The 26173-nt window shown below is 33.4% G+C and overlaps 1 protein-coding gene across 1 annotated transcript; it reads left to right on the top strand.

The window, feature by feature from the left end:
- The first annotated feature begins 455 nt into the window (after positions 1-455).
- LOC142613607 (uncharacterized) lies at positions 456-25119 on the top strand. Its single transcript, XM_075786034.1, has 39 exons — positions 456-639; positions 1192-1268; positions 1669-1768; positions 2311-2418; positions 2993-3109; positions 3841-3991; positions 5559-5806; positions 5971-6159; positions 6996-7072; positions 7151-7268; positions 8147-8230; positions 9289-9384; positions 9596-9697; positions 10346-10414; positions 11496-11591; positions 11708-11815; positions 14316-14429; positions 14656-14739; positions 14908-15036; positions 15388-15586; positions 15704-15847; positions 16037-16080; positions 17781-17864; positions 17991-18059; positions 18149-18225; positions 18582-18651; positions 18866-19015; positions 19456-19521; positions 19671-19815; positions 19948-20012; positions 20103-20168; positions 20399-20492; positions 22476-22512; positions 22639-22696; positions 22825-22935; positions 23396-23463; positions 23768-23834; positions 23915-23983; positions 24708-25119. Exons 1-39 carry the CDS (start codon positions 553-555, stop codon positions 24783-24785), a joined length of 3915 nt encoding a protein of 1304 aa, XP_075642149.1. The 5' UTR covers positions 456-552; the 3' UTR covers positions 24786-25119.
- The last annotated feature ends 1054 nt before the right edge of the window (positions 25120-26173 follow it).

Raw genomic sequence — 26173 nt, 5'->3', positions numbered from 1 at the left:
AAAGTTATAGTAACTTTACTGTAGTGTAGTGTAGTGTGTACATGATCTGAATCAGAGTTGAGTTCTGTTGGCATTGCGCCTGACTTTTGCACAGAACTGGCGCATAAAGTAGCAAGTCCTTTTCTTAATAAGCCAAATTACTGAAACATCCTCACTCCCATAAACATACTCACTCCAATGACCAATGTTCAACCAAGACAATCAAATTCATCGATTGAAAAGAAACAGAAAAAAAATGACCATCTAGATTCCAGACAAATCGACCGAAAGCAAGGGTAATTTCGTAAAATTATAGTCATACGTAGATTTTGAGAGAGGAAAAAAAAAAAAGTAAAAAAAATACTCTTTTCGAGAACAGTAAAGTTGGCAACATCAGTAGGACTGTACTGAATTAAATTCCATCTCACTGTCTCAGTAAGCTACTATAAATACACGATTTTGACTCTCTTCACTCCATAAAACACGTTTCTAACGCCCTTCAACGGCTCGCTTTTATTATTTTTCCACTCAGAGCTTCTCTCTCTGTGAGTAAGAAACAGAGAGACAAAGCGCATGACTCGTGTTCAAACGGAAATCTGGAGCAGAAGGACAACAATGGAGATTTTTCTAGGGTTTCTCTTCTCGGTTTCCTTGTTTCAGGCAAGAAGAAGAGATTTGATGCTTCTCATCCTCATCCTCATCCTCATCCTCATCATCCTCCTGTTCTTGCTCGATTCTTGATTTTCTCTCTACTTTTCCCTGATTTCTCGGTCCCTTCTTTTTTCTGTTTCCTTTTCAGGAAATTACAGTAGAGAAAATTAATGAATGATTATAAGAAATCCTTGTTTTACATCGTTTAAATATTTTCAAATAAAAAGAATTTTTTAAAGAAAAATCGAAGTGGAAACAGAGCAATTTCTTTCTTTCTTTCTTTCTTTCTTTCTTTATTTTCTAGTGGTGTTTTCTCTCTTTTTTTTTTTTTTTGATGAACTTCTAGTAGTGTTTTCTCAGTAACCAAACGGAGTTTTAAAATTATATAATAATAATACAGTAATAATTTGGAAAGTGAATTTTGGCGAGTTATCTTATACATGCATGTTATGTGTGCTCTTCTTTTAATATACATGTGTGTGTGTGTGTCAGTGTGTGTCTAGCTTCATGGAGAATTTGTGTGTCTAATCTTGCTAAATTTGAAAATATATGTCTGTGCAGGTCTTATTTACACTATCTATAGTCACTGCAGAGAGGCCTGATACACGGCTTCTTTTGACTTCTTCTGTCACATCAGGGTGATTCTTCTTCTTCTTCTTCTTCTTCATTTTTTATTTTTTATTTTTTAATTTTTAATTTTAATTAAAAAATTTTATATCTATTTTTTTAAAATGATAAACTACAAATCACAGTAAGTATTGCAATTGGTATATAAAATTGCTCAGTTTCTAAAATGATGTGGTTGCTAATGCTGTTTTGATGTCACTCTGAGTGTTGAATATGCTGAAGAATAATCTTGATTTTTTTTTTCTCCTTATTATTGCAAAATTTATAATATTTAATTTGCTTTGAGTCCTGATTGTTGAAATTCGCAAGATTCGAACAACTTGTTCCTAGCAGTAGCTTTACTGTATATGATGAAAGAACTCGATTTTTGCTTCGTAAAATTGAGATTTTTTAGTTGTTGATGTTGTTTAGGGAAAGGCATTCTGAAGAGTATTGTGCAATGTATGACATCTGTGGACAACGTGAGGATGGAAAACTATTGAACTGTCCATACGGTGCCCCTTCTGTGAAGGTATTTGTTACAATTATCTCTTTTTTTTTGGTTGAGTTGTCAACCTCTATTTTATATTTTAGCTTTTCAGCACCACAGAAGTTACATCACTAATATTACAACTATTATTATTATTGTTTGTTATTCTATCCTTGTATCTACGTGTGTGTGTGGGAATCAGCCTTTCCAAAATTAAAGGGGTATAACTTCTTCTTTTTTTAATCTACATCTATGTGTGTGGGTGTGTATTTTTTTTTTTTTTTTCTCTTTGAACTTCGAGTAATGTCTATTACACACTGCCTATTACACACAAAATTGTGTGTAAATTGTTTTTTAACTGAAATCGTGACTTAAAAAACTATTACTCACAACTTTGTGTGCAATAGCTTGTGCGCACTAGTCGTTTCCTTTGAACTTTTCTATCCAACATATGGGGTTCTTTGGTTTCTGGTTAACCCCTGTTTCAGTAGCAGGGTGGGTAGCAGTCTATCTTACTTCTGGGTCTGTTAGTTTTAAGCTTTTGCTGTTATTACCTGACGGTTTCATATTTTTATGCTTGCCAGCCAGATGAGTTGCTTTCATCAAAGATCCAAAGTTTATGTCCTACAATTACTGGAAATGTTTGTTGTACAGAAGCTCAGTTTAATACATTACGGGAACAAGTCCAGCAAGTAAGATTCTTATTTTGTCTTGTTTGTTTGTATTTTTGGCTAATATTGGCCTCTCCTGAATTATACCAGGCATTATATGATATTGGATGTGATAATTCATATTTTTTACTTGTTGGGAAAGCCTAACACTAATTTGTCTTCATAACAATGGCAGTCTTGGTTTTCTGTTTTATTTGTCCAAAGTCTATATATCGCCTGAATTTTGTTAGAGTGTGAATAAAAAATATTAATTTCTCTAGATTTGTTTTTAAATTTGAAACCAGCAGGCTTATGTTTCACATAAATGGAATTAGAATTGGAAAATGTTCTGTTTTTCATAGATGCATATGAACTGAGTTGATGAATATTTTCACATATACTGCACTGATGATTTTTTTTCCTAGTCTATTAATGTTGTTGGTACATGTGCCAACAGTCCACATATTTACTGGTTTCATTAATTGTTTTGGACTTGAGTGTGCCTTGCTGAGCTCTTCAGATATTGTTCTTCTTCTTGCACTTTCTTTACAAGTTGTCCTGCATCCCTGAAATAATATCCATTATATATGTGTTTTACATTTATCCTTTCTTGCAGGCGATCCCTTTTCTTGTAGGTTGTCCAGCATGCTTGAGAAACTTCTTAAATCTATTCTGTGAGCTTACCTGCTCTCCAAATCAGAGTTTATTTATCAATGTGACTGTTATTTCCAAGGTCAGGATCCCGCTTATCATTCCTTACAAAAATTGAAAAATAGCTCTTTATTTTATCATTCTGTTATGCCCCCAATGCAGAACAGGTTCAAAGGGATAGGAAAGGGGAGATAAAGGAATGTAGAATAAGAAAAGAGATCCTAGGAATCAGCACCAAGCAGGAAAACCTAGGCATCAGCAACTAGGTTGTTAGGAGTAGTCACCAGTAATTGGAAATAAGGAATAAATCAACAAGGAAAATAAAAAAAAACCATTTAAAACATAATTTCTTATGATCCCCTATAAAATAAGTTTTTACATCATTGGAAATTCAAAGTAGCACTAATTTTGGTGTCTGCACCAGCGCCTCATTGTGCTTCAATTGTATAATGAAATTCAAAACTGTTTGCAACAAGTGCATCTTATAAATTCATTTGGAATCTTGTTATTTATAAATGGTTGTTGGTTCTTAAATTGAGTAGTCAGAGCACATGTTTTAACAGCAACATCTACTAGATATCTGGTCTTACTGTGTCCCCGTAGGTTTCCTGTATATTCTATTGTTGTTTGCTTCAATATCTTTAATTGGATATAAGTTTGGAATTGCTTCAGCAAATAAGTCTTTAAAGTATTTGTTCTCATTTGATGAGTTGATTGTGACATACATACCCCTGTGTGTGTCTTATTGGAGATAGATACATAATGGTGCATGTAAACATTTAACTTCATTTATGAAACTCATTCCTTTTTCAGGTTAATAACAATATGACTGTGGATGGGATTGATTTTTACGTAACTGACAGTTTTGGTGAAGGGTTATATGATTCTTGCAAGGACGTAAAGTTTGGTACCATGAATTCTCGGGCTATACAATTTATTGGTGCTGGTGCTCAAAATTTTAAAGGTAATCTGATCCTTCTAAAATTGCATCCTTAGGATATGTGTGCAATGGTTTTTGTTAAAGTGGGGGATAGTTATTGAGACTTCTACTGTATGAATCATGTTTTTGAGTGTAAACTTTGTGACAAGTAAAAAATATTCATTAGAAGAGCAAAAGGGCCACAATCCAAGTACATGGGAAGTATACAAGAGATGTTAAAGGTTTCCCATGTCCTTGCTTACGTGAGAATGGCTTAGCCATCATCTATAGACCCCTCTGTGTTTGGAACAAACTAATTTGCTGAAAATTTTCTAATTGATTAGAAATTTGTGCAACTTATGGACTATTTTAGACCTTTTGAATTTGGAAGCAGATGGTCAATTAGTCATGATTACCTGTATTCTTATTCCATCATATGTTCAGAGACATTAAAAGCATGTATTTAGTGTAGTATGGTGCTTGACTGCTTTCCAATCAGTTTTGCCATGGGTAGAAAAGGCATTACTCTATGGTTGAGATAGATGAAAGACCTAGTTGATAGCACCACTGAATACATGGTCCCTAGCTGTTAGTCAACTTTAAAGAATATATGGTTTTATTAGTATTCCTTTTAGAATCATAACTGATTTTGGATGGCAGTATTGCAGAATGAGATATTCTTTGGTTAGAGAGTTGCATCTAAATGAGCCCAATAATTGGTTGGTACAGATGACGTAAATGAAATTAGTTATTCTGGCCATATTATTGATCCAAATTGGGAGTACATAACTTTGGGAAAAGAGTGGAATCAGTCTTATTTTAGCAATGAGTTTTGAGGTTTTGTGTGATTGCTTAAATATAAAGAGGCACTTTTGATGGGTTATGGGGTTTTTTTTGGGTGTTGTGTGGAGGTTGATGGGTGAAACTTTATGCACTTGATGAGGTTGGAGAAGGAAACCAATCTCCTTCAGACATAGAGCATGGGATTTAGTACCATCATGTTTGATATGGATTTTTGTGGAGGGAGGGGAATAGAAGAACTTTTAAGGGGCAGAGGAGTCGTCAACTGTGAGGTTCAAATCAATTGTTGCGAGCTCTTTATCTAATTGGTTATCAGTAAAGATGGATATACCAAATAATTTGTAGAAATTATAGATCTTTGCATTTTTTTGAGAGTTCTTTGGGTATACAGACACACCTAGTACCTCACTGTCCTAAACAACGTTTGTAATCTTGCATTTTGATTTTTAATACAAATTATTATTATTATTATTATTATTAATTAATTAATTTATTTATTTATTTTTAAAAGGAAATTTTAATCATTAAGGACTTGAAGTGAGAAAGGAAGGGATGCATGAGTCCTAGGTCTATTAGGTGTCCATGACTAGAAAAAATTGTTGCTGATGGTTCTTTTTGTTTTTCTGTTTCCCCTGCTTAAAGTGATAACTCAAAAATAATTTGATAGAAAAAGCCACTTCTTCTTTTTCTTATATAAAACGTCTGGGATTATAAAAAGAAGCTGGAGCATGTTTTTATTTCTTTCTTTATTTACTCATTATTCAGGTTGTGTTCTAGTTTTAGTGCTTTTATTGTGATTTTTGTTTTGCAGAGTGGTTTGCTTTTATTGGTAGACAGGCTGGACTGCACACGCCTGGTTCACCATATGCCATCAAATTCCTTTCAAATGCTACTGAGTCATCAGGAATGAAACCTATGAATGTTTCTATTTACTCATGTGGTGATATTTCATTGGGCTGCTCCTGTGGTGATTGCCCCTCATCTCCAGTCTGCTCTAATACAGCTCCTCCTGCTCACCACAAAGCAGGTTCCTGTTCAGTGAGAGTTGGGTCTCTAAAGGTGAGAGAACATATGTACTTAGTTCCAAACCTGAGTGGTTGCTTTCATTTACTTGTTTATTCTAGATGCATAATTTTGTAGGGCATTCTTTCTTTTTGGATTTGTGTGAATTTCTATAACATAAATGGCTTTGCTAATGTGGTTTCCATGTTTGCCAACTGCAGGCCAAATGTATTGACTGTGCTTTAGCAATCCTGTATATCACATTGGTTTCTATGTTTTTAGGATGGGGTTTGTTTCATCGGACAAGAGAAAGGAACCCACGTTCTAGAACAAAATCATTTTTGAATGTCAACGATGGTGGTCAACTACATTCTGTTAACAGGCAAAAGGATGAAAACCTCCCTATGCAGGTGCATGCATTTTCCACCCACTTCTAATGATTTAACTGACATCCTCATTATAGTAATTAAATTTTATAACTTGACTTGAGTTTGAGGCTCTCACTCATTAGCTTTGGCTAAAATGAAAGAAAAATTATTCACTGTCCATTCTCCAAAATTATTGGGCATCTCCTGAAGGAGTGTGTATAGACCCAGTAATTTAGAGTTATGGTAGCTCCCACATGTCCTCTGACCCTTTGGGAGTTTTTACCATGGTTTCCATATTTTAGATAATGTTATTTATATGTGTACTGGATGTCCTAATCACTGGATCAGAAATAAGAGTAATATGTATATGTATATATATAGTTAGAGCATGGGCTAGCTGACTTATTATTGCCTTGTATTTGTTCAATCAATTCTTTCTTCCCTATTTTGCTGTTTTTTTTATTGTCTCAAACTCTACCTGTTGACTCTTTAATGTCCCTTTTGCTGTGTCCTGTTTGCGAAATATGTGTTTTCTGCCACTGTGAAATGGTAATAATGTTCTTAATTGGGTTTCTACCTCTAATGTTTCTAGTATCCTTCATATTTTCAATGGTGAATCTTGTGGATTATTTATGCTGTAGCTTAGTAAAAGAGAGAGAAGGTGGGAACCTGAAGTCACCTGCCACATTCATGCACATGCGTCTTCTTTTTGCTTGAATCTTGTTTGTATGAATATGAAGAATTAGTGTCAGCAACCAACATAAATTCTTGTATATTACCTATAAAAAAGAATTTATGCTCCCCCCCACCCTGCTTTTTTGTTTTACTATCTGTCTCTTCCATTGGCTTATATAATTACAAGTTTCTTTGATTGTCAGATGCTTGAAGATCATCCTCAAATCAGGAATGGGGTCCAACTGTCAGTAGTGCAAGGATACATGTCAAACTTCTATAGGTCATTGAAATGCCATTGATGCTCACATTGGTACAGTCAGAATGATCTTTGACATTGTGTATATGTTTTCATGTTCAGGAGATATGGAACATGGGTTGCTAGAAATCCAACCTTAGTTTTGTGTTCATCATTGGCAATAGTTCTTGTGCTTTGTTTGGGTCTAATCCGTTTCAAGGTGGAAACACGGCCTGAGAAGGTATGATTTGGAGCTTAAAGATCTTTCTTTTTAATTCCTGGTGCCTTGTTTAAGGCCTTATTGTTGGTTTCCATTGTTGTCAAATCTGCTCGAGTTTCCTCTTGGAATTAAGTCTTTGTGTTTTCTCATCACAGCACTTCTGCTGTAGTCAGAATTCAACTTTGCGGTTTGCATATATTCATGATAGGAAGATAATTTGTGTAATTCCAAGAGCAATTATCTCACTCACACTGAGAGACATAGATTCTCTTGTACATGTTAAGCTCCTTGGACTGATGAATGCATGAAATGGTTTTTTGCCAATTGAAAGTTCCTATGGTCATTTTCATCAACACAATTATAGAATGCTTATATTTCTAGTTCCTCAGTTGGGAGTGGTTGTTTTGACTTTAAATGCAATATTTGTGTCTGTTTTTATGATTTTAGCCTTAAGAAACATGGGAATCTCGGATTTTCAAACCTTTAGTGGTCTTTTTATACTGAAATATTTCCTTGGCTTCAAGGTTTTTATGCAACTGTTAATGAGATTCATTTTAATAGAATTTTAGACTCTTAAAAATAAAAGAATTTGGAATCTTTGATGAATTACTGGGAGAATGTTTATGGAGATACCAATACAAATTTGGGATTCAAGACAGCAAAAATTACAAAAGCATCATAATAAGAAACAGAGAAAAAAAAGTTTGGGGGCGTTACTATCATAGGGGAGAGTAGATTATATTTTATCAGAGGCAATATCAATGTGCAATATTACAGGTTTTGTTTAGTTGTTTCACAAGTCTTCTCACTTTCAATGCAATCATTCTTAGTGTGTTATATTCACTAACATATATGTGTTGCCTATAAGCGTCTTAACTGTGATTTGTACACTGTTTCAGCTGTGGGTAGGGCCTGGGAGTAAAGCTGCAGAAGAAAAGCAATTTTTTGACAGCCACCTTGCGCCTTTTTACAGAATTGAACAGGTTCTACATAATATGTCTGTGTGTGTATAGTTATTTATTTGTCAACTTAGCATGCTTTCATTAGGTTTAGAAGGAATCTAATGTCTTTAAGGCCTTACGGAGACCAAGATCCAGTCTTTGCTTGTGCTTTTAACAGATGTTGCCCATCTTATTGTGTTTGAGTGCATAAATATATATGCCTCTATTATTATTATTACTAGTGTGTAAGCTTGTGCATATACACAGGGTACAATTAAAAATAATCACAATTACACAGTTCAAATTATATATATTTTTAGTAGAAGTTCAAATTATACATGTTATTAATATTAGCTTACACATTTTTTTAAACTATACATTTCTAAAATATGTAACGGTTTTTCATTATACATATAGCTTAGAATTTAATTGGATTTAGACTTTGGTTTTTGCGCTCAATAATTCACTTACCATAAAAATTAAAAAATTAGATGGAAATGTGGCACAAAATTGGACTCCAATTAAAATCCAATTTAGAATCTAATTGGATTTGAACTCTTCGATTTTTACACTCAATAATTCACTTGATACAAAAATGAAAAAGTAGATGGGACACGTGCCACAAAATTGAGAATCCAATTGAAATTTAATTGGATTTTCTCTAAGTTTTGGCTATTACTATATATATCATTATGCCCCTATTCTTTCCTTTCATGCATTGTCAGAGAATAATTCCTGTATAACATTTTTTCCCCCTAATTTTGACTTATTTTTCCTTTGTGAGGGTGCGGGTGGGGGAGTGTTGTTGTCTTTCAAAGAATAATATACATAGGTTTTATGCGCCTTAATCAGCGTCATTGTAATTTACTGTATTTGTAAATTTTTATTTGTCTCAGTTTTTTTCCAATACTGAGACCCTTGGTAAAATAGTACTTGTGATTTGATACAACATCAGGGAGTAGATGAGACTAAATATTATGTGATTTGATACAACATCAGGGAATTGATAAGTTGAGACTAATATTATAGCAGGAGGTTTTGTAGTATTTATTTAATTTTGATGTAGTTAACTGTGCCTTTTTATTTTTAACTTTATCCAGCTTATATTAGCAACAACTCCAGATGCTGTGGATGGCAAATTACCAAGTATAGTGACAGAGAACAACATTAAGTTACTTTTTGAAATACAAAAGAAGGTATCCATTCTGTTATAAGCTTTTTAGTTGTAACTAGATGTGGTGGACTGTGATTTAATTTGTAATTATATATTTCCTTCATTTTTTTTTGTGTAATCGTGGTTAAAAATTTGTATGTAATTATATTTTGCCTTCGATTTTTATTTTTGGGTAAGTGTGGTTAAAAATTTGTGTTTTTTTTTTCTTCCGTATTTTCTATAAAAAAATTCAGGTTGATGGAATTCGTGCAAATTATTTAGGATCAATGATAAGTCTCAGTGATATTTGTATGAAGCCGCTAGACCAGGATTGTGCCACTCAAAGTGTTCTGCAGGTAAACTTGTTTTGGGTAATGGATACTATGAACTGTAGTGATGACCGATGACGCTTTCAAAATCTTATTTTCTTATTTTCATGTGCAATTAATATTCCTGATTTAATTTTAATTGTGCTGTGCACAATTTTATGCACTTCAAAGGAAGTCTAATCCAAGTATTTTAAAGACATGCTATTTTCATACATACACTTTTTCTGTACTTATGTTAAAGTCACTGGGAATAGTCTATTAGCCTTTGCTTTGCTTTATTTATTTGTTTTATTTTCTTTATGAATCATCAGCAATTTTTTTGTTAGACATTGCCAAGTTAATATATCCTTTTCTTGTTTAATTTAAAATATAAAGTAGCTATTTTAATCTTTCATTGATGGGCAGCATCTGCCATTGACATTCTGTTTCTCTTTTAGTTGTGCAATAATACCATATCTCTATTTTACAACTTGTCATTGCATCTTGTTAACATCTTAAACTGTTTACAATCTCTTTTTGTTGAAGTGATGCATGATATTAATTATTCATTATGGCTAGGGAACCTTGATATTTGATGGCATGAGCTCTTTTTTTTTAACAAAAGATATTTAGAGTCATGTAATTAACATGCTTCTTCCTCTCTTTTTTTTTTTTTTTTTGTCTTCTTGGTGACAGTATTTTAAGATGGATCCAGAAAATTACGATAATTATGGGGGAGTTGAACACCTTAAGTATTGTTTTGAGGTATGTTGTGGTAATTTCCATCTTCATGTTGTTGAAAGCCGGAGAGCTTGTTTCTGCTGATTTGTCTGTTCTCACATGCTTGGAATTTTGATAAAGTTTTCCTTCCCATTTGCTTTAGGCTTTTCATTTTCAAGATAAGTTGCCAGCGACAATACAATCTTAATCAATTTGATAATATGATTTTATATTTGCTTGTATAGATACATAGGATTGGGATTGGTATACTCAAAGTAATAGTAGGCCTAAATCGTATAGGTACTTGTACATATGTTTCCAATCCAACTGCTTGATATTTACTTAATATCAGGTGGATGGGTGATGAATGTATGTATTGAAATTTATCTTCCCACAAAAGAAATTATCTTTTGGACCAGGGCAGAGGATCGGGGAGGGGGCAGATTTTGAAAATCTCCCACTCCCTCTATTTTTTATATAAAAAAATAGAATTTATATATAAAATTTAACTAATGGCCACCTAGATTTAAAAAAATTGTACTACATTTATGTAAATGATTAGTGCAATATATTTCCCCTGTTATTAATCTTATGCCATATGTAGCTCATTAAGTCAAAGTGTATGCAAAATTTTATTTTATTTTTTTATTTTTTTAGAGAGAGTTTCAACCTATGATGTCTACTCTTAATGATATATTTTGCTTGCCCCCCTGAATATTTTTTTTGGCTCTGACACTGTAATTTGAGCACTTGTTTTTATGCCAAAGTAATTAATATATATCTGAGCAGATATAATGAATGTGATGTTGGGTAGTCTTATAATGTGAAATTGATCTGCCATTTTAAGAGTTATCAAATTTTAGATGCTTATTAAAATAAAAGAAAATAATTGCAGCAATGTTTTCATTCCTGAATTGGATGACCAGCTTCACATATTAGTGTGCTTAGTTTTGTCCATTCATATATTTGTATACTTTCTTGGTCTATTTCTTTCAAATTTATCCAATGGCTTTGAAGAGACTCTTTTTCCACAGCTATGAATAGATTTCTTAACCTCATGTCATGGCTTTATAGCCTCCTCTGCCCATCTTAATTACTGACACTTTATTTACTTCTATCCTTTTAGCATTATTCTTCTGCAGATACATGTATGAGTGCATTTAAAGGTCCTCTAGATCCAAGCACTGCATTAGGAGGTTTCCCTGGGAACAATTATTCTGAGGTAATCTTTTCATCCCTTTGAGGTTGCAAACTTGATTGGATTTTAGATGACTGCGTAGGAGGTTCCCCTGGGAACAATTATTCTTAGGTAACCTTACAGTGATATTTCTATGACAGGCTTCTGCATTCATAATAACTTACCCTGTAAACAATGCTATTGATAAAGAAGGGAATGAAACTCAAAAGGCAGTGGCTTGGGAGAAAGCTTTTATTCAGTTAGTGAAGGTTTGTTCACTGCACTAGTGTCATTCCAGTAGTTTTTTCTTGCAATTGTTCTTTTCTATGCGCTACTCTCAAGTATTAGACACATCTACAAAAGTTTGATTATAAGAAAAATGCATTTTATGTGGAATTTACATAACAATATATCCGTGTAAGTCCTATTATACCATTTCACATAGTCTGAGAATTTTGTTAGTGACTGTATTATTGAATATCTGGTTTTTGGCAGTGTTTAGGAAATTCTTGGTGTGGAAACTAGATTTGACTTATTAATTTTGATTGATTTTTTCTTAGAACTGATTGATTGTGATTGACGCTAATTGACTCTGACTAATGCTATCAGAGGAATTTAATTCTATTTGATTTTTGTTTCCATATCTTATGTAGTCTCATTTCTAGTTTATTTTCTTTCAATGTATGATATATCTTGAGAATCCTATTTAAAAGGATCAAAACTGTCTATTTTAGATGTTTTTTTTCATTGATTAATGAAATTTGGGTTGGGAGTTTTCTTCCAGTTCTTGGTGCAGATTCCAAGTAAGCCAGGTGTTGATTCTTGGGTAACTATCATGATCTCTTGCTTGGTGCTGATTCCATGAAACCCTAGGTGCTATAATATTCCTAGGTTCTGTCCATTTTGTTTTATTCTTTTTTTTTGGGGGTTTCCCAAACAAGTCTCCCTTTTTGGAGTTCCTTGTCCTGCATCAATTTTACTGTATTCAATTTTTTCCTAATGACTTGGTAAATCATCCGTTAATATAAAATTGTCCATTCCTGTTCGTTACAAAGCATAACACATTTTTATAAGTCATTATTTATTTATTATGATTTATGAAGTTCAAGTAAGTGCATTGAAGTCATCTACAATTTGAAGCTAGAATCTAGTTTAAAATTCATGTTTATTTGATTTAAATCATTCTAAATTATATGCAAGACAATTTAAATATGACATTTAGTGATCATAGCAACAAAATTTAGATCACCCAAGTCATGGTATTCTATGATTAGACTAAAGTTTTTGGGCTGTATGGGATAAGCCTCTAGAAGGCATTAAAAAGGGTTGGAAGGGTTGAAGCAGTTTATCACTTTCAAGGTAGGGGATGCCTCTTCAATTAGGTTTTGGCAAGACTCATGGTGTGGGGGGCTTTCTCTAAGGGACAATTTCCCAGAACTATTTCTTAATGCAGTGATAAGGATGCTTTTGTGGAGGGCTTTGTCTTTTGTAGGGGATAGTTACCACCAGGATGTCAGGTTTGTTTGCCCTGTCCATGATCGGGACCTGGAATCAATTGCCAATTTTATGGATCTGATTTATACTTGGCAGATAAGAAGAGGCAGAATAAATACATTTGCTGCATTCCATCTTCACGGAATGTTTTTGAAATCAAACCATGTTATAAAGTGTTGCATTTGACCTCTCATCAGTCCTTTCCTTGGAAGAATTTATGTTGGCCTGAAGATATGACAAAGATCAATTTTTTCCTCTGGACAGCAGCTTTGGGGAAGATCCTTACTACCAGTGACCTCCAAAAGTGAAGATTAATTGTTGTAGACTGGTGCTGCATGTGTAAGAGGGATAAGGAAACCGTAAATCATCTCTCTTTCTTGTGTTGGGGATTACTGGGTTATGCCCAAAGGTGTTAATGGAGCTTTTAGCTAGTTGGAAGGGCAACCTCAACAGGTATGCTACTGCTGCGATTTGGAGTATGATTCCACATTGCCTCATGTGGGGTATTTGGTGGGAGTGGAATTCTAGGACATGTGAGGGTTGTGAGAGATAAGTACATGAATAGAAGCTTTTATTCCTCAAGACTTTGTTTGAGTGGATAAATGCTTTGGGTCTGTTTTCTTTTTCTGCTTTTCCTGACTTTCTTGATTGATGTACTCTTAGTGTTTAATTTGTGTGTACCCTTTTTACACATCCAGTGATCTTACGTTGTGTTTTTGAGCTTATTTAATGAAATTTTACTTATAAAACATACCAACTTATTACTTGTAACAAGGAAAGGAATGAGGGTTTTGAGGAAAGGCATGGCAGCCTATGATTAAAACATATGGTCCTAACCCAAATTGTTGGCTTTTAGCATTTCTGTCTTTAATACCATGCTTTAGGAACCAAGATAGCTGATCCTGAACTGTTGACATAATTTGATTATGTGCATTTTCTCATCTGCATTCTAAATGGAAACATACCAACTCTTTCCTTGAAGCAAAGGAATAAATGAAGGATATGAGGAAAGGCATGGCAGCCTATGATTAAATAATATGTCCCTATGTGTTGAAAAATGGTGGGAAAGGATTTATCTAGCTCACCCAAATTGTTGGTATAGAGTATTTCTGCCTTTGATTCTGTGATTTAGGAAGTAGGGTTTCTGAGTTGATATGATTTGATTATATGCATTTTCACACATTAGCATTACTAGTTTGTTGGTTTTTAATGGTTTAGAGCTGTTTTTTCTCCATTTTTCATGATCCCTTCTACGTGTTTCCTTCCGTGTGATAGGATGAGTTGCTGCCGATGGTGCTATCTAAAAATTTAACGGTTTCTTTTTCATCGGAAAGCTCCATTGAGGAAGAATTAAAAAGAGAAAGTACTGCAGATGCTATTACTATCGTGGTAAGTTTTTCTTTCCCCATTTGTCTTTGAGTGTAAGAAAGTTTTGTTTTAGCTATACCTTTTGAAATATTTCCAAACTCATTTATAATGAAACTCTTGATTGTCCACAGTCCTGTGGATGAGCTTCTTCTTTTTTCTTTTTCCCTTATATTATATTATATTTAAATGCACTTTTACATGAAGATTTTTATTTCTTGTCTATATTTGCTCCCTTTTTTGGTTGCAGATAAGCTACCTTGTGATGTTTGCTTACATTTCTCTTACTTTGGGTGATACACCTCGTTTATCTTCTTTCTATATTTCATCTAAGGTATGGTCTCATCCAAGGTTTCGATGTTCTTCTATATCATGATGGGCCTTTATGCTCTTATGGAGCAATGCTCTATTGCTATTTAGTTTTAGAAATGTTAAATTTTCTGCTAAGGAAATCTTATCTTATTTTTTGTATAATTGATATTATAAGATGACTGGATTCCAGGTATTGCTTGGTCTCTGTGGAGTTATGCTTGTCATGTTGTCCGTTCTCGCTTCTGTTGGATTTTTTAGCGCCATTGGAGTTAAATCTACACTAATCATTATGGAAGTTATTCCATTTCTCGTTCTAGCTGTAAGTTCTTACCCTTCCTGTATCTTCTAGATTTATATGTTTGTCATATTTGTGATTACAATGTTCTTGACTGGAAGGAGACACACCAATCTTATTTTGTTGTGCTTAGTACTCTCTATATATAGAATGTCATATCTTAGTTGTGAAGATTTTTCTTCATTAATTTTTTACCCATATACAGTTAACTGATTGCCCTTTTGTATCTATACAAACGATTTTGGGTGCATCCTTGTTGTAGTTGTATGAAGATCACTCAATGATTTGTCTATCGTTAGTGATGAATTCCACCATTTCTCCCCATTGTTCTGTTTTACATTGTATCTTTATATGGATGGTGTTTTGCCATATCAGGTTGGGGTGGATAATATGTGTATTCTGGTGCATGCTGTTAAGCGGCAACCTTTAGAGTTGCCTTTAGAAGGACGGATAAGCAATGCACTTGTGGAAGTTGGACCATCCATAACACTAGCCAGTCTTTCAGAGGTTTTAGCCTTTGCAGTTGGGAGTTTTATTCCTATGCCAGCTTGCCGTGTGTTCTCCATGTTTGCAGGTTAAAAATGTTCATGCATTCCAAATTTTGCGTGGGAAATATTTTTTTATATTTCTATTATTGTCATGATTTATTTCTAGTCAATTGTTTAAATTCCATTTGCTCATTATTTTGCAGCATTGGCTGTTCTCCTGGACTTCCTTCTGCAAGTTACTGCTTTTGTTGCTTTGATTGTTTTTGACTTTCTCCGAGCTGAGGATAAGAGAGTTGATTGCTTTCCTTGTGTAAGAGTTTCTTCATCTTATGCTGACTCTGATAAAGGTAAATTTGGTTATTTTATATTTTACAATTAATTGATCCATACCTCTGATATAGTTTTTTTGATGCATGAATTCCTTGCATGATATATATGTGTGTGTGTGTGTGTGTTTTCTTTTCATTTTTTAGCTGTTCATCTCTTCTTGTACACTGCACTTAAATCTAATTTAAGACTAACTACTGAAATTACAGGCATTGATCACAGAAAACCTGGATTACTGGTTCGATATATGAAGGTAATTATTTTCTTTCTTTCTTTTTGTTTGTCAAAATTTTTATGTTAGTCTTATCTTGTATAGTTTAGACCAATGATCCGATTTTATACTCAATGGATTCAATGGAAAGTACCCTCAATGTCCTCTGTAATTGAGAATTCACATGTACGGTTACGTGATCATTGTAACTCTTTGTGACATTACACCACTGACATGGGACAATTTGGAGAATTTGTCTTACATGCGCATGTGGTGAGTTAAGGTTTAGGATAATTTTTGGATTTTGGGTTTAGAACCTTTAGAAGGAGGGTTAGGGTTTAAGAACGAATTTGGGTTAGAAAAGGGAAACGATTTGATTTAGGGTTGATAAAAGGGGAAAAAGAAATGGAAATAGAATTTCTTCCCAATTTGTGTTTTTCCTCAATATGCAAAACATTCCTTTTTTATTGATCAACTCTAACTTGTTGGAGTACAATATCACACTTCTCCTACTAGAACTAGAACTCCTTTGACTAGTAAACCAAACCCTAATGGAATTGAACCAAAGCCCACACTTAAATACTACACTAAATAAGACTTACTTATTAATAAAAGAAAATCCAAGGTCCACAATTATCGCCCATACCCAACAATAGTAAAATTACAAAAGTAACCTTGACTTTAGAATAACCAAATAAAGCATAAAAAAAATCGAATGATAACTAACTCCATCAACCACTCCATAACCACACTATGGTTGTGCCATCAACCTATCAAAACTTTTTATTAGATTAATATTTTGAGAATTGAATAGTTTGATCACATGTCTTAGTTTGATGCCCCCTATGTTTCTTATACCATGTTCTCAGAAAGTGTGTTTAGGTTTTATTAATTTATCTTAACACATGTATATTCTTTTATATGTGGGTAATTACATTGATATCACAATTTTACCCATCTCATACATAGTCATAATAATATGAATATGTTCGCAGAGTGTGGAGATTGGTTACTTTTCTTTAGTTTGGTAGGCCCGTTATACTCCTTGACCGTCAGCAAAATTTTATGCATGCCTAGGTTATCATTCAGTGTGCATGTCATGCATATGATATGTTTTTGACATATTTAAATTTGTCAATATTATGCATTTCAAAGCAATTTATTTGTACCTTAAGATAAAGTAACTTTACAAAAGTTAAACCTCCACCATTGTTTGTGGAGGTTGTTGCTCACATGCCTCACTAAGACATGTAATTGTTAAGGGTGCATCATTTGATTTTGTAAAACACCATAATTGAACATGTACGATTTTTGAACATTACTTTTAGGCATGTTTATATTAGTACTGCTGTCTTGGTCAGTATTGATAGCAGTGATGTTGAACCAACCTGCACTCTGAAGGTTTACAACTTTTCCATGTTGTACTGGTAACTGTATTGCTGAGACTAGAGGTTTTGTGAAACTTGACTGTAAAATGCATGATGATATCTACCTTTAGTACTTGGGCCATGGCATGATGCTTTGTTGAGTATAGTATACATGCTATTGTGGTTGTGATCATTAATGATAAACATTGTTTTTCCACTCTTGAGGAGTCATTCATGCTAAATATTTATTTTTTTTAAAATAGGGTCATTTTTGTGTGGTGATTTTGAATTTCTTTTTTCTTGTAATTTTTTTTTTCTTTATATGGTTGTCTTTCCTTAATGTCTAATCCAGTTGAGCTTTGATTTGCATTTCAGGAAGTCCATGCACCTATTCTCAGTCTTTGGGGAGTGAAAATAGTTGTCATTTCTCTCTTTCTTGGATGTGCATTGGCTAGCATTGTGAGTTTTTGTGGATATTTGAAAAAAAAAAAATCATTATCTTTTGACATTCAGTGAGATTCTCCTTTTATCTGTTTGTGCCTCCTATGCATCTTAATTAATTTTTTATTGCTTTACATCTCTTAGGCATTATGCACTAGGATTGAACCTGGTTTGGAACAGAAAATTGTTCTTCCCCGAGACTCCTATCTTCAGGTTTAACTACTTTACACCTCATTGCCTATATATTATGAAAAGAACTATTTGTTTGGTGTATGCTAAGACTAAAATTCTGTTTTATACAGGGGTATTTTAATAATGTTTCAGAGTATCTCAGAATTGGACCACCACTCTATTTTGTTGTGAAGAACTATAATTATAGGTATCATAGTGTCATTATATTCCCTTTTTGTTCCAATTTAATCACCTTTGTAGCTATGTTGTTATTCTTCTTATCATACTTGTGGTTCTCCACCTTTATAAAAAGAGAGAAAGGACCAAGTGCCAGCTGCCAAGGCGCATGCCTCCTGTGTATTTTATACAAATTAATCTTCAGAAATTTAATTACTGGTGTTTGATGAAGCCTTTTTTTGTTACTGTTGATTTTTCAACCTGAATTTTTTACCACCATGTGTCTGTGAAGGAAGAGGAAGAGGAGGGTTGAAGGGTGAACCTTGATTTAGATCCATGTTTGTCACTAAGTTAAGACTACAATACTGATATTGATCTATTCCTCAGCTCAGAATCAAGACATACAAACCAGTTATGCTCCATTAGCCAATGTGATTCAGACTCCCTTTTAAACGAGGTAAAAACTTTTTCCTTTGACATAAAAAGTCTGGGTGTGTTGTTCAATGTTTTTCTTATAACACACTTTTGATTTAGTAAATCACTTTCATATAAACGTGAATCTTTTGTAGAGGTTGACATATGACTGGTTTGTTTTGTTGTCTTTTTATATCTTTGGTTGTCCCCTTAGTTTGTTCTATTTGATATGAATTGTGTCTCTTTTGCTTCTGTAGATTGCAAGAGCGTCCTTAACACCAGAATCAAGTTACATAGCCATGCCAGCTGCATCATGGCTTGATGATTTTCTTGTGTGGATGTCACCAGAAGCATTTGGGTGCTGTCGGAAGTTCACAAATGGGAGTTACTGCCCCCCTGATGATCAGGTCATGACCCAATAAGTCCATTGGCATAATAATAATGTTTTTTTTTCCCTATAATGGCCTATCTTTTCTGTCACATTTTCTGTTTTCTGGTTGCTTTAGGTTAACATTAGAATTTCATTTGCAGTATTGGAATTTGTAATAATACTAAAAAGGTTTGAAATTATATAATGGCTAGGTCAAAATGAGCTCTCAAAATGGAACTGTGGAATTGCTATTTTCCAACTTTAAGAGTAGTGAGACTCAAAGTAATAAGTTGTCTTTTTTAGGGGATATCATGATTAACTACGCATGACTTCTCGTAGTAAGAATATAACAATGATTGTGCTATAAACAATCATGCTTCCCTATCAGTTTTGGGGGAACTGACTCAGCTATTAATACTGATCTTGTTCAGTACCAAGCACATCCCATTGAATTTACTGAAGTTTGTTTTCTTCCAGCCTCCTTGCTGTTCTTCAAATGATGTTTCTTGTGGCGTGAATGGAGTATGCAAAGACTGTACCACGGTAAATTTTGCACAGTAGATTGGGGGAAAAAAAATCTTTTGGATGAATCTTTTGTCTAATTGTTTTGTAGTATAATTCAATTTTTGTTTGTCTATTTAACATATTTAAATTTAGAGGTCTTAATTACTAACAATTGTGGAGATTGTCAGTGCTTCCGTCACTCAGATTTGCAGAATGATCGTCCATCTACAGTGCAATTTAAGGAGAAGCTTCCATGGTTCCTGGATGCTCTACCCTCTGCTGATTGTGCTAAAGGTGGCCATGGGGCTTACACTACTAGTGTGGAACTAGAAGGTTGGTTGGATTTAGTATTTGTCCTTCCATTATTACTCTCAGGAAATTAACATATAATGATTTATTGATTGAACCTATAGTATCTGTTTTAAAACTAAACTTGGTAGTAGCTAATTAATCATACTTCATCAGGATATGACAATGGCATTATTCAAGCATCATCATTCCGTACGTATCATACCCCCCTAAACAAGCAGGTATGAAAGTTCCTTTCATCATGAGTTAGAATGCTATTTGTTTTCTTTCTCACCTTGTGTTAAAGAGAGCTCCTCTTTCTTTTATTTTAGGTTGACTATGTTAATTCAATGAGGGCTGCTCGAGAGTTCAGTTCAAAGGTTTCTGATTCTTTGAAGGTAATATTTCAGTGCTTCTCAATTCTATACAAATATTTCTTGCCCCAGTTTTGGGTAGAAGTTCTTACGATATTATTGATGGTAGAACAGTAAGAATAGTGAATCTTCTATCCATTCAATGAATAAGAATTATTTTCCTTTCTCTTAAAATAGGTGCAACATTTTGCAGAATGGGCTTTGTACTAATCATGCTACATTTGTTGAAGTGAAATTTTACTTTTTTGGTGCAGATTGAGATCTTCCCATATTCAGTGTTTTATATGTTTTTTGAGCAATACCTTGATATATGGAGGACAGCACTGATCAACCTTGCCATAGCAATTGGTTAGTGAATTTGAGAACTCCTATCATTTGAATAACTGGAGTGCTTATTTTTTCAGTACAGCATTGATTTTAGAAACTTAAATGGGATCTATGTCCTGTGCTAATAAATTTAGCATTTAAGTGGTCTTCATTTTTATTGCACAAAATACTTTGTTGCACAGCCTGAACCGTATATGATTTTTCCTGCTACTTGTATATTGAAATAATAACCTCTTGCAATATATATGTATGTCTGTGTGTGTGAACGACAGTATTGATATTACACTTAACTGGGACCTATGTTGTAATGATCCAAATCCATAAAACGCAAAATTAGGTACATGACTAATTAATTGTTCTAGCAAATGTCAATTAAAGTTACTAAACTGTCAAATAAATCTCCTACAAAGAAATTCAAATTTCTTACAATCTGAAACAAAATAGAAATAATTAATATCCTGTAGATAAAGCCAATCACAATCGAATTTGCCTAAGTTCTACGAAGCTCTAATTGCGTACTTTATTGAGTGTTCCAAAGCTACAGCTCTCAGTTAAACTTTAATATGAAAGTTGTCGATGAAGGAATGAACTACATAGCCCGGTAAGCAATTATACATTACACATAGCAGAACAGATTCATACTACAATAAGCAATTATACATGACACACGGCGGAATAGAGTCATACTACACATGAATATTTTGAATAACCATATCAACTTAAAAGTCTTAAATTTAGTTCAAAATTAAATCCCTTAAAATATATGCATTTAAATTCTTAAAATCATTCAACAACACACAAAAAATTGACCGGTATACTTCTCCTACACGCGTATCACACGTTCTCACATACTTCCTTGTGAGTGGACACCACCATCTAACCCCTAATGGAGAGAGATGTTGGTTACAAAATTTAGACCTCCAATTATTCATACTTACGGGCATAAAAGTAAAAAGAAGATGGCCCAACCTGTGGCCTTATGAATGGAGCCTGCTAATAATGGGCTTGAAGACCTACCAAGCTCAATCATTTAATAATTAAGGTTTCTTATGCATTTTATCATTCTCTATTTAAGCACATTTTTTCAGCTTTGTAAGACAGTTTTGAGATTGATAATAAATGTTTGTTTAGTTTTACAACTGGTGCCTACTCCAGTTGCTTGGTGTTGACTCCAAGCAACCCTAAGTGCTCCCCACCATATGAGGGAGCTTACACATATATCTAATCAACTTTTAAAACACTTTATGGTTCAGATATCATATTTCATAACATAAGTGAAGTTTATGCAGATTACAAATATTTACTAAGTAATAAGAATCTTTGACATATGCAAGAGCACGATATCAAATTGAATGTAAAACATAGGATGCTTGCCTCTCCCATGAAGCACATAAGGATTGGAGAGCTTATAAACACAATTTAATAAAAGACAAGTGACAAACATTCTAAGTACTATTTGGAACCAAGGAATATAAATTTAAAATCACTTAGATTTAAAAATTTCAAAGAACAAGTTTTTGGAAAAGTTAGTTTAAAATGCAATTAGATTCTAAAAATAACTTAGCTTAGAAAACATCTTTAAAATAAGAGCTAGAGGATCAATTTAGAAATCATAAACTTTAAAACATTGAATTTTAAGAACTTGATGAACAAAAATTATGTATGTGATGCCCAATTAGTTACAATTCACAAAACCTCCACAAAACGACTCTGATCACTCTTAAATGTAGCCTCACTTTGGAAGTTAAGACTATTCCTTATAGAGTTTAAGGCATTCAACTTCAACTCCTACATTGAAACCATCAAACAACTAAGGATATGATTGTGCCTGCTACTTCTGTATTGCAATAATACCCTCCTCTATGGGTGTGTGTTGTGCTATTTGATTATTATTTGTCTAAATATTTTTATTTGATCAATTTAAATTTTAGATTTTATAGTGACTTGTGTAATAATCTATTACATTTTAGAAGCATTAATTGTATTTCTTTGATGATGTAACAGGTGCAGTGTTTATTGTTTGTTTAATTATCACGTGCAGGTCAGTATCAACATATTTATCTATCGGTTTGGATAATAGCCCTTTGTATTTTTGCACCTTGTCAGTGAGTTTTAATCTTTCTGGAATGACTGATCTCATTTCTTATTCTTTGCCTATTAATTGTAGTTTTTGGAGTTCAGCAATTATTTTACTGGTGTTAGCAATGATTGTTGTGGATCTCATGGTAATTTTCTTCCTTGATAATTATTGAACTTTTCATTTGCAATGGTGATGTTAATTTTGCTTTAATTAATTTAGAATTGACCATATGTTGTTTTCCTGTTACATCGCTTACAAGATGACATTGTACAGGGTGTGATGGCAATTCTGGAGATCCAATTGAATGCAGTCTCTGTTGTTAACCTTGTTATGTCAGTGGGCATTGCTGTTGAATTTTGTGTGCATGTGACGCATGCTTTCTCGGTTGGTACCCTTGGCTTCTTGATGGACTATTGCAAACTTAGTTTGTTTCCTCCATATTACATTATGTATATTTTTCAAATATGAAAATATCCTTCTAAAAAAGGTATGAATCATAAAATAAATTTTGTTGCAAGCTATTCAATTTCTCACATTTGATTAAAGTTATTTTCAATATTTTTATACAAACCTCTAAAAAGAAAACAATATCAAATACCTTATTTGATATGATTACAATATTCTTTGAAAAGCGAAATGGAAGTGTTATGCAAGGAAGTGTACTAATAGAACTTCCAACCTTTGAAAGTTTGAATGCTTTTCTTCATTGTGAAAACTTAATTTATTTTGAAAGTCATGACTGGTGAGATGAGATGCTGATAGCTCCTCTTCCAAATATTGGGACATTTTATTTTCTTGCTTTACTGTTTTTGTTAGTGCCATAATAGAGGAATTTCTTGTACAGGTAAGCAGTGGAGATAAAGACCAACGCACAAAGGAGGCTCTGGGTACAATGGGGGCATCTGTCTTCAGGTAAAATATTATTTTCAGTCAAAAGAGCTAATGTCCAGATTACTGAAAAATTTGCATTAATTTTGACATAAACGGACTATTGTGCTATATTGACATAGCTGTAGTTGTAGTCCTGAATTCAGCTTCTAATTGCATGGTCTAAATTCCCTCCTATTTTGTGGATAACCATTAAACCATGGTTTCCTCCTGACCCTGTTGCAAAATATTTAGCCCTAGCTTACCTGTTGAAATTCCATTGTAAGTTTGATTTCAGTTTAAAGTGTTCTCAATAACAAATATACAAATTTTCGACATAATTTTGTAGTGGAATCACATTGACAAAGCTAGTTGGAGTGATTGTTCTTTGTTTCTCAAGGACAGAAGTTTTTGTGGTAATAATTGCTCCCTCTTAATTTTGAATAAGCCAATATTTTCCATTGTCATTAATATCTTCCCTGCTTGTGCTTTGCAGGTTTATTACTTTAAAATGTACCTGGCACTGGTGCTTCTTGGTTTCTTGCATGGACTTGTATTCTTACCCGTAAGTCCAAGATACTCTGTCACTACTTTCTTGTAGAATGTCTTCGTCTTTGTGGTATCCATGTAGGTAATGAAATCATGAACAATCTTGGTGATTTGTGGTATCCATGGAGGATACTAGGATCATAAAAAATCTTGACTCCAATAAGCACTCTATAGCAACAGAAGGACCAAAAAATTACGTTAAAATAAAGATGGCAACAAGAAAGTGGCACCATTTTGGCCAGTATGTCAACATAACAAATGATGATAACTGGATGTTTTGACTTGCTGTTGCCTGCCACATGAAAGTCAGTAAATACCTCTAGTTTTGTTGCATGATCTTATTTGTTCCATGTATCAGTTATTAAAAAAAAATGTTTATTCTGAGTTTTCATGATATCCGTTGGTGTTAGCACATAGGGAGCCTTATTTTCTTCGAAAGTCGAATGATTTACAAACACCTTATAAGGCTCATGGTTATGACCCGATCTCCCCCCCCCCCCCCCTCTCTCCCAAAAAAATAGGGTAAAGACAATGAATAATTCTAGACAGTTAAAGTAAAATTGATTTCCATTGATACACCTACAACAATAACAACCAAGCTTTATTTTCAAAATTTTGGGGTCAGCTATGGATCTTTAATAGAAAAATCAATGTCAGCCAAATGTATTCCACTGCTACTCCTATGAGAGAAATTAATAATATAAGGAGAAAGTCATTTTTTGTAGCTTCTATGTTTGCAGGTATTTTTGAGCATGTTTGGTCCTCCTTCGAGATGTGTGCTTGTCGAGCAGGGTGAAGATCATCCATCTGCTTCATAACAGCTGTAGGAAACCATTTTTTTTTGTTAATGTCTTCTTTTATAGTGAGATTGCATGTATCATCAGTGCTAGAAGATATTTAAATAGCTTCCAAAGTGTAGTATATAATTTTCTAGTGATGAGGAAAAAGAAAAGGGAAAAAAAGGTAAGAAAAATTTACCTTCCTTTACATCTCACTTTAGTAATTTGACACATAGAATGAGAGCGTCAATAACTTTGGTTTGGCTTCTGGTCCATCAAGGCTGATAGTATCTCCTCTCTGATGTACAATTAAGATGAAAGGAAGAAATTTTATTAGTGACATTGATAAAAGAATGAGTTAAAGTTGTTTGAATTGGTTTCCTTTTTTCTTGTTTCATTTGCAAATATCCCTTGTGAGTTGTGCAGTGGACTTACAGTAACAGCTTATTATTGTTTCCTTAATTATCGCATTATTTCCTAATGTCCTGTTTTCTAACTCAAAAAAAAAAAAAAAAAAAAAACTGCAATTGCAAATAAATGGTTTTAATCGATAATGCCCTTTCAATTAGTTTAAATAAGTAGGATTCCAATTTCTGGACCATTTAATTGTCTTTGGAGATGGTACAATTCACTACTTTTAAGTTCCTTTGGGTACATCTAATTAACTCAGTAGTTGAAATGAAACAGTTAATTGACATGTACTACCGTCTCCAAAGATTCACTTTAATGATCTATTTAAGCATGAGAGAAGACGAAATCATAGAAGGTTAAAAGTTCCACCTTTGCAAAAGAGAAATTATTCACTCCTACGAGAGGAGTCTAGCCTCCTCTCATTGGATGTGTGGGCAGCCGAAGTCCTCCCTCCTCTCCCGTAGAAGTGAATAATCTATACACACACCTATTGAGTGGCCATATCATTCATCTATTTTCAACATTCTATCCTTTTTTTTTTAATTCTTTTTTTTTCTTATTAATTTCTCAACTTATTATTATACTGTCTCTAACTTTTCTCATCTCTTTTACGTTTTTATCTCCCCACTACTATTTACCTTAATATCACTTTTCTTATATCCCTTTTGCTTCCTTTATTTTTTACTTTTTTTATTCCCCTCTTCTTACTATAAATTTACAATTATCTTTTCCATTCTATTAATAGTTTTTTTTTTTTTACATAAAAAATGCTATTTCTCTCTCTCTTTCTCTTTCTCTTTCTCTTTTTCATTTTTTTTTTCATTTTTGGTGGATTTTTTTAAAATGTTTTTCTTGCATCTCTACTTTACATTGTTGAATTTTTGTATTATTAGGAACTCATGTGATTAAGTTTTGTGTTTTTAAGTTGTTATTTTTGTTATTCTCTTTGATTTCATATATATTATCATATTGCATTATAAGGATCGTACATACGAATATAATGTCATTTTATTACA

Source organism: Castanea sativa, chromosome 1, assembly GCF_040712315.1.
Source record: "Castanea sativa cultivar Marrone di Chiusa Pesio chromosome 1, ASM4071231v1".
In the NCBI taxonomy this organism is placed as follows: domain Eukaryota; kingdom Viridiplantae; phylum Streptophyta; class Magnoliopsida; order Fagales; family Fagaceae; genus Castanea; species Castanea sativa.
This window is presented reverse-complemented; position numbering and strand designations above follow the sequence as displayed.